This window comes from Panicum virgatum, chromosome 9K (genome assembly GCF_016808335.1).
Source record: "Panicum virgatum strain AP13 chromosome 9K, P.virgatum_v5, whole genome shotgun sequence".
NCBI classification, from domain to species: Eukaryota; Viridiplantae; Streptophyta; class Magnoliopsida; order Poales; family Poaceae; genus Panicum; species Panicum virgatum.
In genome coordinates this window covers 69,250,149-69,266,209 of record NC_053144.1, presented here as the reverse complement: position 1 = coordinate 69,266,209, position 16,061 = coordinate 69,250,149, and the positions used below count along the sequence as shown (strand labels likewise).

General features: G+C 47.2%; 4 protein-coding genes across 4 annotated transcripts; all 4 read right to left on the bottom strand.

Moving 5' to 3' along the window:
* Positions 1 to 435: 435 nt before the first annotated feature.
* LOC120647454 lies at positions 436 to 1,486 on the bottom strand. Its single transcript, XM_039924252.1, has 2 exons — positions 974 to 1,486; positions 436 to 851 (listed from the first exon to the last, which is right to left on the bottom strand). The coding sequence occupies exons 1-2, from the start codon at positions 1,379 to 1,381 to the stop codon at positions 762 to 764; spliced, it is 498 nt and encodes a 165-aa protein (XP_039780186.1). The 5' UTR covers positions 1,382 to 1,486; the 3' UTR covers positions 436 to 761.
* A 1,598-nt stretch (positions 1,487 to 3,084) lies between these two features.
* LOC120647453 lies at positions 3,085 to 4,789 on the bottom strand. Its single transcript, XM_039924251.1, has 2 exons — positions 4,480 to 4,789; positions 3,085 to 3,525 (listed from the first exon to the last, which is right to left on the bottom strand). Exons 1-2 carry the CDS (start codon positions 4,620 to 4,622, stop codon positions 3,255 to 3,257), a joined length of 414 nt encoding a protein of 137 aa, XP_039780185.1. The 5' UTR covers positions 4,623 to 4,789; the 3' UTR covers positions 3,085 to 3,254.
* Positions 4,790 to 5,218: 429 nt separating this feature from the next.
* Positions 5,219 to 8,951, bottom strand: LOC120647452 (DNA polymerase delta small subunit-like). Its single transcript, XM_039924250.1, has 14 exons — positions 8,799 to 8,951; positions 8,567 to 8,696; positions 7,823 to 7,929; positions 7,592 to 7,715; positions 7,337 to 7,441; positions 7,133 to 7,248; positions 6,966 to 7,049; positions 6,809 to 6,877; positions 6,640 to 6,711; positions 6,451 to 6,542; positions 6,243 to 6,370; positions 5,961 to 6,062; positions 5,829 to 5,896; positions 5,219 to 5,627 (listed from the first exon to the last, which is right to left on the bottom strand). Exons 1-14 carry the CDS (start codon positions 8,847 to 8,849, stop codon positions 5,568 to 5,570), a joined length of 1,308 nt encoding a protein of 435 aa, XP_039780184.1. The 5' UTR covers positions 8,850 to 8,951; the 3' UTR covers positions 5,219 to 5,567.
* A 598-nt stretch (positions 8,952 to 9,549) lies between these two features.
* Positions 9,550 to 15,476, bottom strand: LOC120647451 (spliceosome-associated protein 130 A-like). The gene is made up of 3 exons (XM_039924249.1): positions 12,217 to 15,476; positions 11,249 to 11,740; positions 9,550 to 10,156 (listed from the first exon to the last, which is right to left on the bottom strand). The coding sequence occupies exons 1-3, from the start codon at positions 15,277 to 15,279 to the stop codon at positions 10,019 to 10,021; spliced, it is 3,693 nt and encodes a 1,230-aa protein (XP_039780183.1). The 5' UTR covers positions 15,280 to 15,476; the 3' UTR covers positions 9,550 to 10,018.
* Positions 15,477 to 16,061: the final 585 nt, after the last annotated feature.

The following is a 16,061-nucleotide window of genomic DNA, read 5'->3' as shown; positions in this document are numbered from 1 at the left end:
CTTTTGGACTGTGGAAGCTGGGATTGCATCCATGCATGGCAGCATGGGAATGGGAATGTGGAAGCTTGGCTTGGGGGTTGCAATTTAGTCGTCGGTGGGTTTGCTTTGCTGTTCATCTTAAGATGTCAGATTTTTTTTTTAGATTTCTTAAGACGTCAGATAATCCTTTTCTTTTGAGAGGAAGAAAGATTGCTCATTGCTATATAGTACAGTTCAGAACGTACAAGTCAACAAAGGGCCTGGGTACTGCAAGACAAGGCCAGCCAGATTACCGAAATGGGCCCATGAAGCCCGTTTATTGGGTTCATCGAGCCCAACAGTTACCAAGGCCTGCCTAATCACCATACAAGTAGTACACCACGGTGGTGCACGGTTATATTAAAAGTAAATACAGAGCAGTACAGATTCAAGAAAAATGCAGAACAGTACAGTACAGAGTGAATGATGTAAAACTAATTTTTAGCACACGCTGATAGTGTTTTGCAAACTTCAATTTACAACATGATTGCTGAGACGATGGTTCATCAGACCAAAAGGAAAACAAGAAAAAAAAAAGAGAAAGAACACAAACGAACACACGGAAAATCACAGACAAGTGGCCGCGAAGAAGCTGAACTACACAGAGGTCAGTAGCCAATTCGTACCATTTTATTCTGCTAGTAGATGCTAAAATGAATGCTCAATCGAACGAATTAACTTTCAAAGGAAACCAATCGAGCGAAAGGGCTCGATCATCGCGTGGCGGAGTTTGGGCGAGAGTCTCAGACCATGTCGCTGATGAGCAGGACGTGGTTCGTCCGGTGCCTCTCCACGAACATCTTGGACGCCCCCGCCACCGTCTTCCTCCACGTCTATACATACAAGAACGGCAAAAACCAATCCAGAATCAGCCAAATGCTCTCAGAAAATAAACACATCATGAATCCTACAGCTCGAGAGAGCTGCTGCATCTGCATATAGTATCTCCTCTCACCCGCTCCAGCGCGGCGAGGATGAGGCCGATGCCCGCGGCGTCGTCGAGCCGCGAGGCCCCACCCCGGCGGGCCTGAGCCTTCCGCGCGGAGGCAGCGGCCGTGGTGGTCGGCAGGAGCAGCCCCGCCCTCCAGTCCGCCGACCCGCCGATGCTCCGCCGCCTCTTGGGCGCGGCCAGCTCCGTGCCCCCCGCCGCCGCGGCGTCGGAGTCCCGCGCGGAGAGCCCCGAGGCCACGCGCCGGGACGAGCGCTTGCGGCGGAGCGCGAGGCTGCGGCGGGGCGGGACGGTGGCGAGGTGGCGCGCGTCCGGGTCGGCGAACTTGCGGAGGAGCTCGTCCGAGGACGCCTTCGCCACGTGCTGCACCGACACCGCGCCCTGCGGCTCCTTCTGCTTCTGCGGCGTCGCCATCGACGGCAGGGGATCGAACTGGTGGCGTCGGCGAGCGGGGACTGTGTCGAGTGGGGATGAAGAGGGAGGAGAGCGGGAGATCGCGGGGCCGTGCTGGATTTAAATGCAGGGGGTTTTGGTGGGGAACGGGTGGAATATAGCCGTTGGGGAGCGCGGGTGCGGGTGGATCTCACGTGCCGCGCGACGTGGGGGGCGCTGGACAGCGCTCGCGCGGCGCAGCGGACGGGTACGTCTTTTTTTTCTTTCTACTGATTTTCTTGCTCCTCTTCGTCATTTTTTTTTCTTCTTCCATCTCTGTTCCTCCCGTCGCCCCTGCCGGCGACCGCCTCCCCCGGCTCCGACGGCCTCCGCCGCCGCCGTATTAACCGAGCACGCCACCGCGCCGCCGTCGCACCGTCCCGTCGCCCCTGCCGCCGGCCACCGCCCACCGATTGTCCAGCACCGCCCAACCGGTGGCGCTCCTGCGCCGCCGCGCTCTCCACCGGACAACCTGCCTCCACCGCCGGGCCGCCGCCACCCCCGTCCCCTTCCTCTATGGCCGGTGGCCATGGGAGCCGTCCCCCACCCCCAGCAACTCGAATCATGAAGACCGCCGGCGACCTCGCTGCCGGCTGCTCCGCCCACCTCCCACTCTCCATTGCCGCCCCCTCCCTCCTCCTCCCAAACCCTAGGTCGCTCCTCGGCGGCGGCGGCGACGGGCGCATGCGCTGCTACCGCACGCCGCTACGGGTAGCAGCACGCGCGCGTCCTATAACAAATTCGGCGCGACGTTGCCGGGCGTGGCGCGGGGCGAGGTGAGGTCGGCTTCTGGGCTGGTCCACTTGTGGGCCGCCTGCCTCTGCCTGCCTCCCTGGAATGAAAGAAAGAAAGCGCGTCTGCCCCTGCTCTCAGTTTTATTTATTTCTCCCGTGACTAAAACGGCCGGAAATCATCTGTCAGTTTTATTTATTTCTCTCGTGACTAAAACGGCCGCAAATCATCTGTCAGCAAGCTCAGCCTGACAGATGATTCGGGCCGTTAACGATGGCACATTGGCACGAGTGGTGATGGCGATGGCGAACAGTGATCTGGAACTGTTGGCCTCGCCGTCGTGGCGTTTTCAGCGCACCAGATTCTCCATGCTTTCTTTGTTCCAGATTCGCCGTCATGAGGTCTCTGTTACTGTACATCCAGGACCCCAGGTACAGTGGAGTAGTGCTTTTGGTTGATTAGCTCCTGTTAAGCATCTATTTTGTGCAGTGGAGTGTGGACTTTGTCAAGCAATTCGTGCAGGTATATATTTAGCTGTTAGTTCAAGCGTGAATAAATCATTCAGGCTACATATATGTTTTCCCACAGATGGAAAAGGAAGGCACCTCGGACCTGACATATACGAAGTGCAGCTAATAGCTGTAAAAGCCCACATTAAAGGGATACCCTAACATAATCGTTCAAAAAAAAAGGGATACCCTAACATGAATACGGGATGACGAGTTCATATCAGATTTGGGTCTCAATTAAAGAGAAAATAAATTGCATGCTTGTACACCGGTAGCAACAGATTTTTGTTCTGCAAAATAGGACTGAAATAATATTTCAAAACAAAAAATGAAATGAATTGACCAGGATGACCTTGCATTTCTGCGGACTCAAATATTCAGCAAGTATTATGAACTTTCCTAAGCAGTTGCAATTGTAAAACCTGGTTTGCAGAAGCAGAAATGGAACTCAAAGAACTGTCTCTGATTGACAACAGCTAATTTGCAGTCATCCATGATTTCCTCTTCAAAACATACTAGACAAATGCAATTTATTCAAGGCTTCAGCAACAAATTACAGCAGAAGCAAAGTATATACAACAGAAAAGGTTCTTAGCTACCCTCAAACCATGCTTCTAAGATTTCGCAGCACCAAAGACCAAACCCACAATCCAGGTAAAGATCGATCCAATCACCCAAAGGACAAGCAGGAACACAATTACGCCTGCCAGGATAGTCAGGACAGGTGGGCCATCTGGAGAACTCGAGCTATCACCACGGGAGCTGCTCTGTTTTGTGCTTGGAGAATCCCTGCCTGAGGCAAATAGAGCTTGCTTATTGTGCTCCGTCCAGAAGCTTATTGTATTCTCAAACCCATGAAATCTTCTTGCTAAAGGATTGCAATGCCTGCAGTGCAAAATATCAAGAGTGATACCTCTGAGAAGTCTCCAAAAGTATTCCTTGCCAAGTCACTTAATATGAATGTGCAAGTTGCAGTGCATAAGTTTAATACTTTTCAGATGATAGTCCAAACAAAGCCAACTTACGTGCTTACTGGCTCAAAGATGTGTATATGCCGTGAGGATGCACACAAAAATGGACATTTGACTTCTGCTGTATCAATAGATATACAGTCTAGTACCCATTCGCTAAAAAAAAATGGACATTTGATGCCGAGCTCCTATCAAAATTAACAGATCCGCTTTGCCACAGATGTAAAAGCAGGAGCGTGAGAAACTGAATTTGCATGCATAAGCGTAGCTCCAATCATCAAATGAAACAAGGACGGCGTTTTCTCACTTGAATGCCATTGCAATGTTTCAGATACCATGTATTCGTGATTACAGAGATCCTTCTTTCCTATTTGCAAATCCACATACTTGTTTGAGTGAGAGGAAGGTGCATGAGACATAGTTCAGATTTAAACTAAATCTTGGCGAATTTCCCCTCATTTACAGGGGTGGGTATCTGAACTGGAATATTTGACCCCTGTCTGATATCAATACAACATGGAGCATTGAATTGTTCATATCGAATAATCTATGCTGTTCCCAACCATATATGCTAAACCTTTGTAAACTGAGTGGCAGAGAACACACCATTCTAGCACTAGTTTTCTGAAGAACATGAACCACATAAGCAGCGAATTTGCAAAAGGGATGAAAAACAACACGTATAGATTGGTCCCCTTTTTTTCTCCAGCGCCTTCGTGGGAAAATGTGTACAGGGGTACTTGGGTCTAATCATGCAGTTGGGTTAACGAGGCAGACTACAACAGCTAAAACAAAGGAAGACGAGAAAATTTTCCAGCCAATCCCAACGATACCATGGCGTGCGGTTATGGTAAGTAGGGTAACGCACCTGGAGCCATGGAGGGCGAAGACGGCAGTTCGGTGAGGGGATACGGAGGCCGCGAAGGCGTCCGGCGGAAGCCGGCGAGGACGTGGCCGCAGAGTCGGCAGAAACGGAAGGGTCGCGGCGAGGTGGGGGGAGATGGCGACCATGGCGACAAGCTTGATGGGAATGGAGGAGAGCAGTGGCCTCGAGAACTAGGAATGTGCAGAAATGGATCTGTTGCCCTGCTTCTTTGTCATTTTGCTGCGGTGACCTGTAGCCACAGAAAGATCTGCAATCCTACGTAAGGTGATCCACAGATCTCCCCACTTGTTTCAGTTCAGGAGATGGCTACAGAGAAATTTGAAGAACAAGATGTCGATACCAAATTTATTTTGATGTGGCCAGCAACATGCACTGCCCAAGATGTATTGATAGAGTAGGAGAAAAAACTGTACAAACAAGATACATCAATCAATTTTGATCAGCCAAAAACTCAGATAACTTTAGGTTTTAGGGGTTATGCCCATTTGGTACCAGAATTTTTAATGACTATTTTTGTAGGAATTACGATGTTTTCTGTGAATTACAGCAAAACTCCTATGATCCAAACACAGCTTTAAATGGTATGCATTCTCTTATAAAAAAGGTACGCATTCAACAAAAATGGCCGAATTTGTAGGCCCTGCTGTATCGAATGCATAGGTGTTGGTTGATCTCCATCATCTGCCCCCCCCCCCCCCCCCTCCAACACGCACACAAAAACTTGATTTTGATCTACATATCACATACATCTGATGATAATAAATCTGACAAATGAATCAGCGGATTGTTACAGGGAAAAGAAACATCAGCTCTTGTTTGATTGGTAGAAGTGGACAGCTACACTGTCCACAATCAGTTTCAGCTCTGGCTACAATAACTGCATTCAGCAGTTATATCAGCAGATCTAATCGGCAAAACCTAAGGCCATCATATATCTAATAAAGAACTGTTCTGGAACAACTACATCACTGAGTCCAGGAATTCCCTCATGAAAGCTTCCGCTCCTGTGCGGATCCACGGTTCCACGTGCTACGATGAAGTGTTCTGGAATTCCCAGAATCAGAGCATATTCAGGCATTAAAACTTGTTGAGAAACTCAATGTGCTGCATTCCAGGTTCCTCAAATTGAGCTGCATTAGCATACAAATATTTTGTTACAAACTAATCTCACTATATCAAACAAGAATCAATTGTTACTAGGAAAAGATCAAGGGCACGTTTTTTTAGCTTTGCATTTTATTTTATTTTATTTTATTTTGGGGGGGGGGGGGAGGGGTATGGTTGGTGTAAAAGGTAACAAATGACTGGTCATCATGCGTAACTAAACATACCATCACAGCAACTCCACATTCAGAGAACCTTGGGATGCAGATTAGCCTCACCTTCTGTTTTTGTGGACCTGGATAGTAAGGAGAGTAAGTTGGGTGATCAAACAACATACAAAGTTTTATATGCAGTACTACCTTCCAACAATCTAGTTTCATATTTATCCTGATTCCCAACAAAGTAGACATGTGGGCAACTTTCAACAAGGAAAGGATCCTTATCTGTGTATGGATAACATCCTGAATAAAAAGATACGTGTGAGCAAGGATTTCTAGCTTTGGATTATACAATTTCCATAAGTGATCAATAAATCAACAGGATCCACATGCAAATAAATGGATGACAATAAATAATACTAGTTTATAACCCAACAATCTTGACAGTTGACATGCCAAATTGGGCGGGAGAGGAAGGGTTACCTAGGCTGTTTGGAGCAGTAGGAGCAAGATGGCGCCATCTTAGTGTTCTTTCCATGAATTCCAACTTATCTTTGGCATCAGAGTACTTGTAGAGGTCATCTATGTTCTGGCCAGATGTTCCAAGAAACCTAGATATATAACTTTTCTTGTATCAAAACCTACAAGATGCTCTAATTCTCGAGAAGTCAAGGCAAAACATGACACTCACTGGACACTGTCAAGCTCGAATTGGTGGGGATTTGAACACGACGAAAAAGTATTGTAGGTGGATGCCCCAGAGAAAAGGCATCTATGCAAAGGCTGAGGTAAGCATGAGACGAGTTAGCCATACATGCACAAAACAACTTGTGTGCTGCTAGTACAAATCAATAACTAACTATCCACATTGATGGCCCACCTGCTGAGGCAAAGAAAAATTTGCTGGATCATGACACCCCGGCATTATATCTACAGGCAATGATGCCACAAGCTGCAGAGGAGAGGACATGGATCACATAAAGGTCAATTTTAGGGACCAGGACAGTTGCATGACTAAATTTGATGTAAGAAAACGTAATATTGTTAACCTGTGTAAGCATTATATCCAGTTCCTTGATAGGTTCTGCTATCCTGGATTGATCTTTTGATGCTACCGTCTGACAGATTGAAACCAATTGTTGGTACAACATACTAGTGCAACAGAATAAGTGACACAGAAAACATGTGAAATGCAGATGCAATTACCTGACCATTGACAAACCTTGGTGATATATGCACTGAATTCCCAGCAACCACAACACGAACAATATTTGATGCTATGGTTTGCTCCTAAGTGATTTTTGACAAAATTATCCAAATTAGTGTATGTTGAATATAATAGTTTATTTACTTTACAAAGACAAATAGCTTACATTCTCATCACCCAGATGCCCTGTGATATGGTCAATAAGAAGTTGGAATTGCAGAGGATTGAATGTGCCACTTCCTACACTTAACCCTGACACGAATACCACATACTTGTCTTCATCTGTAACCAAAGCAGATGCAATTTCAGAGCAATCGTCTCATGATTAAAAATTTGAAATATGAACACATGACAATATGGAGAATATTACCAGCACTAGACAATGCTGTTTGGGGAGGAAGACCAGCCTCAAGAACATCTTCAACAAGAAAGTTGCCAGCACTTGTTTCCTTCCCGTGGAGAGCTACTACAACACCTGTCAATTATTGACGATTGAACATGATTTTCAAGGAACAAATTTTGGGGGCAGAGCCATTAAGATTGTATGTTGGGTAGAAAAATCTACAGCAATGAAAGAAATCGTGACTACATTATTTTCAGATTTCAGTGAAAGCACCAGACTTACCAGTCACAAATGCTGCTGGAGGTATCGCTCCTGCAAGTGTAACTCTCCCACTTTCATCTTCCAAAATGAGATGATCATCAGGATGCATGAAATTATGTGGTTTAACAAGAGGAATTGCAGACCTCTGTGGCAAAATAAATAGAGTTAACGCATGGACTCCTCAGGCTATTAGGGACAGCAACCAATACTTGAAGGCACATAAAACTAACTTTAATGTCAATGTCATACTACCTCTTTTGAGTATTCATCGAGAATGGAAGGCTTCAGTTTCATGTGCTTATATAAAGTTCCAACAATTATGCAGTCCTTTCCTTCTTCGAGCCCTAGCACCGTAGTGACTGCAATGTAGGAAAATCTAAATTTTAGTTTCTTGCCAGCAAAGGTGGTGGTAAGATTGCATGTTCATACAGACAAACTAATGTTAGAAAATCCTTTAATTTACTAGTTGAAAAGCAAACAACCTATCTGAGAAAGCAGACCAAGTAAGCACCAATGGTTTTTTTTACAGAAGCTACACTCGTGTATTAAAAAAAAAACTCTGTGATTCAAAAAAAAAAACTCCGTGAGCAACCAACTTCAATACTTAGTAAACAAAGCCGCCACAATTAGCTATGTCACAAGTATAATGAAATCACCTAAGAGCAGCTCATAAACCCCTGACACAACACCCATCCACACTCATCATTCTCTCATTGTCATGTCAGCAAAATTGATGATATTTAATGTCATGAAACCCCCATTGAGACTGGCCTCGAGGGAGCCTGTTTAACAAGCCCAGCTTCTTCTAAAACGGTAAAACCCTAACCAGGCTCAGGGTGCCTTGAATTTCGCATCTCGAGCTCCAGTTACAAATCAAATTACACAAGACAAAACCTCAGGAAACCCTAGTTCACCCACCACAATTTTGCTATTTTATCACGTCACAACCAACCAAAATGAGGAACAGCGAGAGGGGAAGGGAAAGGGGGGGCGGACCAGGGAGTTGCGGCTTCCAGGAGGGGACGTGGGCGTGGAGGAGGTTGCGCATGTGGTGGAGGCGCGTGAAGTAGATATGGCTGTACTGCTGCCCCTGGTACTTCTTCCCCTGGATCGCGTACCTCTCATCCTGCAGTCGCCAAGGCCAACGCTCAGCCGAGACCGAAATCAAATCAAAGTAGATTGACAGGGGAATGGAGCGGAAGACGAGGGTGGAAGAGGAGGCTCTTACGAGGTTGCTGTAGGCGGCTTGCTTCCTCTCCATCGGCATCGGCACCGGCATCGGCGGCGGCGGCGAGGGTGGCGCCCGGGAAGCTTGGAAGCCTGGGGCTTTGGACTTTCGGGATTTCTCCGCGTCTCCCCCTCCTGCGCCCAAATTTTTCCGCCCAGAGCGTCGATTGCCCGCGCACTGGTGGGCTTGGCCCGGCCGTCAGCACGGCGTCAGCGGTGGAGCCGAACTGGGCTGAAATGTCGAGTACATGGGCTGCAGCCGGAAACTTGTGTTTCGTGGGCAGCCTGACTCGAGATTTTGAACTGCGGCCCGGCTCTTCAAATACATCGGCCCGTTTCTTGTCCTACTGATTCAGGGTAGCATTACGCACAGCTAGTTTTTTTGCCACTTGCTCATCACAATTCTTGGGACTACCGTGCTGACAGCTACCAAATATGCTATATACTCCTAAACTTCCATATAATTCTACTCCAATCCTTCAAGAGGAAACACCGAATTCCACAGGCCCAATCCATTATAGGCACCGCCAACGCCGCTCCCCTGCCCCTGTTTCGACCGCAATTGAAACGATGAGTGCGTATAAGGTGAGCACATGCGCTAAAATGTATTTGAAGAGCCGGGCAGCACATGCGCTAAAATGTCGAATGAAGAGAATAGTTTTTAATCAAGTGTACTTATAAATTACAAACTACACAGAAATAAAAAAAGGTGGAAACACACTTAATGCAAAGTAATTCGGTTCAAAAAAAACTTAATGGAAAGTAATGTTCTGAATGTAATGAAAAAATCGAGTAGGTGTAGCAGTTGAGGATTCCATAGGCAGAACATTATGAAAGGGATGGCACTGAGGCATCCAACACTTTGAGAAACTTCTATGGTACATTACGAAGGCAGCTACCGACAAAACATCCAACATGAATGATATCAATTACATCAAGCCAAGGAACAAACAGTCGAGACATCAGCTGAACTCTGCTCTATGAGATACAAAAGACCACTCTGGTGCAGCAATGTAATCTATGCTTCATTCGCTCTAAAACGTAGACTGGTCCGGTTAGCATGAAAGGAATCACACATCACAAGCTTGCTCCAAACTTGTTGAATACTGCATCACATCTTGAAGTGCTGCAACAGCTCAAACTGGATGCAGGTTTTGAAGCATCAAGGACCAGACAGTTGTATTGCCACCTACCCTAGTTCTTTCAAACTACACCATGGGCTTAGATGATTTTGTTCCTAATGTCTTCTAGCTTCTTAAGGATTTCACCAGGAGTTCTGTCAAGCTCATCAGCTATCTTCCTCTGCATATCAGCTGGAAGGGATGGATACTGCTCACAGAGATCGCCATCTATCACATCCTGTAACAGAACAGCATTTATCAGTAACAGCGTTTTTCAAACCGCCTTTGCAGTTCAGCTGTAATAACAGCGAAATAAATTCAGTCGGCTAAAATGAACATATGCTATCTGATATGAAACCATCTTGTAAGCAATGTACTAAGGGCATGTACAACAATTAGATAACCCCATCGTTGTTCTAGATGTGCAAATGTTGTAGAATGGCTAGTTTTCTCTTGGTCTAGATGCTGGAAATTGTTCAGTCAGTGGCTGCACTCAAGTGTTTGAGGAAGCAGCTACTTCCTGAAAATGACTAATCAGCAATGTTACTCCCCTGTATTGTACATAATTGGATCTGAAATTGTGGTATTGATTTTGTGAGAATGGGTTGCTTACATATAAAGATGGTAATGCACTTAGTACCTTTTCCATGATGTTTTTTATGGCTGTGCCTCTGTTCATACAGATGACGGAATTGCAGTTATAACATAAGCTGCTAAGTGAATGAGGTATGTATGCAGATTTGTAATGCTATTGTCCCAGTGAATGCAGTAAGCTCAGACTTCAGACTTAGCTAGCAGGCTGCATTGTGAATTTCTAATTTTTTAAAGGATGGCTGCACATGTACCATATAATATCATTTGTGATACTCTCTACTAAGTTAAACATGTAATATGATGTTCTGAAAATGATTAATGTTTCATTTTCAACATGTAGGAGGTAAAATGCTGCATTGTCCTGAAGTATGACATGGGCAGAATCGCTGTTGGCCATATTAATGGGGCTAGCTGTTTCCTGTCATGTGTGATAATTCATCATTCTTTTTTTTTAGTAGCCAAGCTGGTTCTGTAATGTTGATTATTGCAAAGAAATTTTTGTACTTGCGTTCATCTTATTTATGCTTGATCTCATTTGTATCAAAGAAGCAACAAAATGGCATACAGAGATTTTATCTGTGCTTGATTGTTGATGCAATAGATGCATTAAACAGTTCGCAAAAGTCAAATAGAGTCTAAACTGTTATAAATGCCCTAATATTGATAAAAAATTGACTTACTAACATCATAGAATAGGCATATCTATAAACTATAAAGAAAGGTCGAAAAAATTTACCTTCACCGGAAAATATGCAGATCTGTAAGCCATGTGATCTCTTCCACATAATGGTGGATGCTCCTGACGGAGATGCATCTCCAAATGAGAGAAGAAGTCAACATCTTCCCTGGAGGTAAATGCAAGCAGTGCCCCTACACTGCCCATCACAGTTCCATAAATAAGACATTCACCTCCACCAGGAATTAAAGAGGCCTTCTGCAAACTTGTTACAACATCACCAACATGAAACTGCACGATTTCCTCAACTTTGTTAGGGGCACCATTTAGCTTCCCTTGCTCCCATTTAATCTTGCCTCCAGTTGGATCTTCTTCAATCTCATCTGAGATATCCTGAGGAAGACGAGCAAAATATATATTCCCAAACTTGTCAGCTCCAGCCATAGTGTCAAAATCTATGTGTTGAGCTGCTGTAAGCCATCTGGGAACACTGTCATCAGCAAAGATATACAGCTGGTTTTCATCCCTTCTGTACTTGCAGTAGTGAAATGACTGCGAGGAAATGGCAACATAAAAGAAATACATCAGAAATATAAACAAGGAAAACCAGGGGTAATGGTGAACAAACATGCAAGGAAACGCATAACAATGGTCACAAGGAACTGTACGAATCACAATGGAAGTAACACTTAAAAGAATATTAGAAAACTCAAGGGTGAAAATATCATGAAAAATAACAATTATACATGACTCAAGTATGCCAGATAATCCGCTTCAAACTCTCTCATTAGTAAATAAAAAAATATCAAATCCTGTTAAGTCTAATTAAATATTAAAATATCACGTACTTCAAATCACTGTGAACGTCACAACCAGGCCTAGAGGCTGACAACTATATAATGTTATACAGAATTTACTAATTAAATTTTTGTCGTCTTGGCTACACCTTAGATACTTAAAGTGCATCCACGCGACAAAGCTCTCAAGCAAGGGAATGCAACAGAATTGAATAAAGATTGAGAGTATACCTCTTGCATATCACCAACATAGATCCTATCACGGTAGGTATGAATAGATATAATTGTTCTGGGAAAAAGCTTGTTTTCACATTTCCTGAGCAATTTTCTCTTCCCCAGATCATATAGTCTGAGCACTGAACCAACACCTGCAAGTAACCGTCCCTGGAATTGGCACAACGCAAGAGGTACTTCCTCCACTTGTGTCTTGTGTAGAAGTTCAAGTGACTTCCCTTCATCCACAAACTTATATATGTGGATGAACCCACCAGCAAGGGTCCGCTTTGGCCAGAACTGCAATCCCTTGGCAGTGCCAACAGCAAGAAGAGTGCCGTGCTCCTTATCATGGAAATTCACAGTGCAAATACTGACAGCAGCTTCATTGTCCTGCAATTCCAGCAGACAGGTTGTGTCCCTACTCCTTGGATCCAGGATCCTAATGCAGGAAACCCACCGCTCTGATTCTGCTTTTGGATAACCGTACTGTTCATCAGGAAATGTGTTGCCCTCCTCAGCACCATCTTCTTGACCATCACCATTCTCCATTGGATCCCCATTGTTCGCATTTCCATTCTCTGTTGCACCAGAAGCCTCGAGGCACTCTTTCTTAGCAGCTTCTCGCTCTTCTGCGCTGAATGCACCCTTATCGCTCTCAATGACAGCAATATATTTTTTCTTTGGTAGAATCACAAACTTCCTTGGGGTGTAGCGCAGAGGGATGGCCGTCTCATTGAAAGTCTCCCCCAGGCGTTCAATGGTGAAAATGCGTAGGGCATCTCCGGCAACAGCAACAACACCTTCTGAGCACTGATCAGAAGAGAAGGATGCAGCAGATTCGAGTGTATCACAAGACAGAGGCGTCAAGAGGAAGTGACCTTGATGTATATAGCCCAGCCAGGGACGGCTGGACAGGCAAAGCATTGCTTGCCTGTGGCTAACTATACAGGGAAACAGCTTTGGAGGCCTGAGGCCAAGGAATCGAGACCGTGTGTCCGATAGCTGGCCCGTAACCATGTCAACATTGGTCCGGAAAAGAACACCGTTCTGCAAGCCAGCATTGAGGAAAAGGTTGGCTGGATAGTCTGCACCATCCTCACCACCAACTGATGCCTGTACCTCTAGGAATAGGAGTGACTCTGGTGCGGATGATACACTCTGCACACTTAGAGGCTGCAGGCAGTCATCAGGGTCCAGCGACAGGATACGGATGGTGTTATCATAGGATCCTACAGCGAGAAATCTGGACCTTTGCCTACCCTCAGGAACCGGCGCAATGGCCAGGCATGCAACATCGCCAGACATGTCCTGTTTCTCCACCTCCATGAGCTGACCCGTCATGTCCATCTCAAAATAGATGAGCTCTCCGCCACTGAGGGCAATTACCACCTGGAGCCGGTTTGATCCAACCTTTGTTATAGTTTTCTTTCCAGGAGTTCTCCACTCATTGACACGGCCATCCTCCCTGATGTGCCTGATACCATTTGGATGGACTTGCATGAGAGAGTCCTCACCAAGGAGAGTGACTGCAAGGGAGTGAGTGGTGTCCAGGAACTGGCTGTCACTGACTTCTTCAATGGTCTCACCAATAGAGAGCACGAGCGTGACATTAGCAAAGGACACAACAATGTAGGCATCAAACATGTCATTGATATTCTTCTTGACAGTCCACACGGCAATAGGCTCAGCAGGCAGCATTGATCGTGCCATCTCACTAATGGCAAGGCCAGGCCTCAGGATGCGCAGCGTGGAGCGTGGACCTCGGCCACAGGCTGTGAACAATTGGGGTGTCTCCTCATCAAATAAATTCGCAATACGCATATCCATGACTGGCATGAGGCTCTCAATCTCATCTATACGGATGAGGTTCTTTAGTGGCCTTGGCTGAAAGAAAACCGGCTGGAACCCCTCCTCTGTCTCCATCAGTGTTGCTGAAGATGACTCAACATCCGCATCCCGGCCAATATCACGGAATTGGTAAAGTGCATGGTTGCCAAACTCAGAAGCAGCAAAGAGTAAACCAGACCGCAGCACACAGGTAGCTGATGCCACAGGTATGGTGTCGAAGTACTTGATCCTGAGCTCAGTAACAGTTTCCCCACTATGTTCCAGATCGACCTTGAAGATGTCACCATACTCGGTCTGTAGTAAGAAGAAGAACATACTCTTTTGTCTGTGTGTAGCAGCAGCAACAATGAGGACACCACGCTCAGCAGGCAGGTCAGCACGGCGTGGAATAACAGCACGAACCTCTGGATGCCCCTGGTTCCGGTACAGCACAAAGTTATCGCAGCACACAAGAACCCCGCTCGGACCATCGCCGCCACCAGGGACAGTCACAAGAAGATTGGCGCCATTATCAATGGGCTCAGAGGCCTTGCGGGAGACATGGTTGAGGCCCAAGTCAAGCTCGTAGAAGGTGAGGAGCTTCTGCGCCTGGTTAGCAGCCTGCCCCGTGGGGTCGCGGTCAGACTCAGCATACTCGAGCTCGATGGCGGCGAAGATGGGGTTGTCGAATCCACAGTCGAGGGCGGTGAGGGAGAAGGTGATAGTGTTGGACTTGTGCGCCTCGAGCGGGGACGAGATGGTGAGGCGCGCGGCGGCGTCGCGGTTGAGGACGTAGACGAGCTTCTGCTTCTCGAGCGCGGCGATGCAGAGCGCGCGGCCCTTGGGGTCGACCGCGAGCAGCTGGCCGGGGACGATGCGGCGGCAGCCGGACTTGCCAAAGGTCTCCTGGTGGACCTTGTCGAAGCGGTTGCGGTCGGGGGAGTACTCGAGGATGACGAGGCGGCCCGAGTCGGAGCCGACGACGAGGTAGTCCTTGTTGGCGCCGGTGAGGCGGAACTGCGCGAGCGAGCGGATGACGCCGAAGACGTCGACGGAGAGGAGCGTGCGGAGGCGGCCGGTCTCCGGGTCCGGGCGGAGGAGGTCGAGCGTGCTGCCCCGGGCGACGGCTATCTCCTGCGTGGAGGCGGACCCGGAGGCCGCCGACTTCTTCGTGTCGCGCCCGCTGAAGCTGCCGATGACGGCGCACACGGCGCCCGTCGCGCGCTGCAGCGTCAGGCTGTAGAGGTACATGGCGGCGCCAAGGCCCCCTACTCCTCTCCTCCGGTGGAGACGGCGGTGGGTCGGGGGAGAAGGGGTAGGGGATCTAGGGTTTTAGAGCGTGGCGGGCGGCGGCGGCGCTCGACTGCTGCGTTGGGAGAGCCGGGGAGCCGGGGTAGGCTTCCCTCAGATCGGAGGCTGTGTCCGACCCAACTGGTGCGGCTTGGTGCCACCGCGTCGCGTTTCGCCACGGCCCTTGTGGTGGCTACGCTACGCCTCCCTGCTTCTCTCACAATGAAGGCGTATTTCTCAGAAGGCGCCTCCAAGCAGGCGGGAGGATGAGGAGAGACCGGAAGGGGGAGTCCGCTATCCAAGTCTGCGTAAATTTCAAATACCCCCTCTGTTCAACAACACATAACAACAGTGGCGGAGCGTAACGTGAAATCAAGAGGGGGCCAAATCCATTGATAATGGAACAACTACATAGGGGTTAGATTAAAAAGAGTGTTGTTAGCTTATGACTATGAATATACTTTTAAATCTCTATTACTTTTGCTAAACCAAGGGGGTCGGAGCCTAGTATGGTCTCCGCTAGGCTCCGCCAGTGTATAACAAAGTTTGTGAATCTATTAAGTAAACTAAAACAACCAGCAATTTAGGACGGAGAGAGTAGAATTCAACAAAAGCACATCACAGCAGCCACACCCACTGGATGAACTAATGAAGCATGGGCCATGACCATCGCTGGCGGGCATGGAGCATTGGTGGCCCTTTGCCGCCACATTGGCGTCGGAACACCGTCAAGTTCAGAAACT

Coding starts and splice junctions, on each gene's coding strand:
- LOC120647451 (XM_039924249.1), bottom strand. CDS start 15,279: ATGTACCTCTACAGCCTGACGCTGCAGCGCGCGACGGGCGCCGTGTGC. Junction 11,741..12,216: donor ATGTTGGTGATATGCAAGAG/GTATACTCTCAA, acceptor ATTTCCTCGCAG/TCATTTCACTACTGCAAGTA. Junction 10,157..11,248: donor CTGCATATTTTCCGGTGAAG/GTAAATTTTTTC, acceptor GTTCTGTTACAG/GATGTGATAGATGGCGATCT.
- LOC120647454 (XM_039924252.1), bottom strand. CDS start 1,381: ATGGCGACGCCGCAGAAGCAGAAGGAGCCGCAGGGCGCGGTGTCGGTG. Junction 852..973: donor TCCTCGCCGCGCTGGAGCGG/GTGAGAGGAGAT, acceptor TTGTATGTATAG/ACGTGGAGGAAGACGGTGGC.
- LOC120647452 (XM_039924250.1), bottom strand. CDS start 8,849: ATGCCGGTGCCGATGCCGATGGAGAGGAAGCAAGCCGCCTACAGCAAC. Junction 6,878..6,965: donor CAAGGTTTGTCAATGGTCAG/GTAATTGCATCT, acceptor TCAATCTGTCAG/ACGGTAGCATCAAAAGATCA. Junction 6,063..6,242: donor TACTGCTCCAAACAGCCTAG/GTAACCCTTCCT, acceptor CTTTTTATTCAG/GATGTTATCCATACACAGAT.
- LOC120647453 (XM_039924251.1), bottom strand. CDS start 4,622: ATGGTCGCCATCTCCCCCCACCTCGCCGCGACCCTTCCGTTTCTGCCG. Junction 3,526..4,479: donor TTCGCCCTCCATGGCTCCAG/GTGCGTTACCCT, acceptor TTTGCACTGCAG/GCATTGCAATCCTTTAGCAA.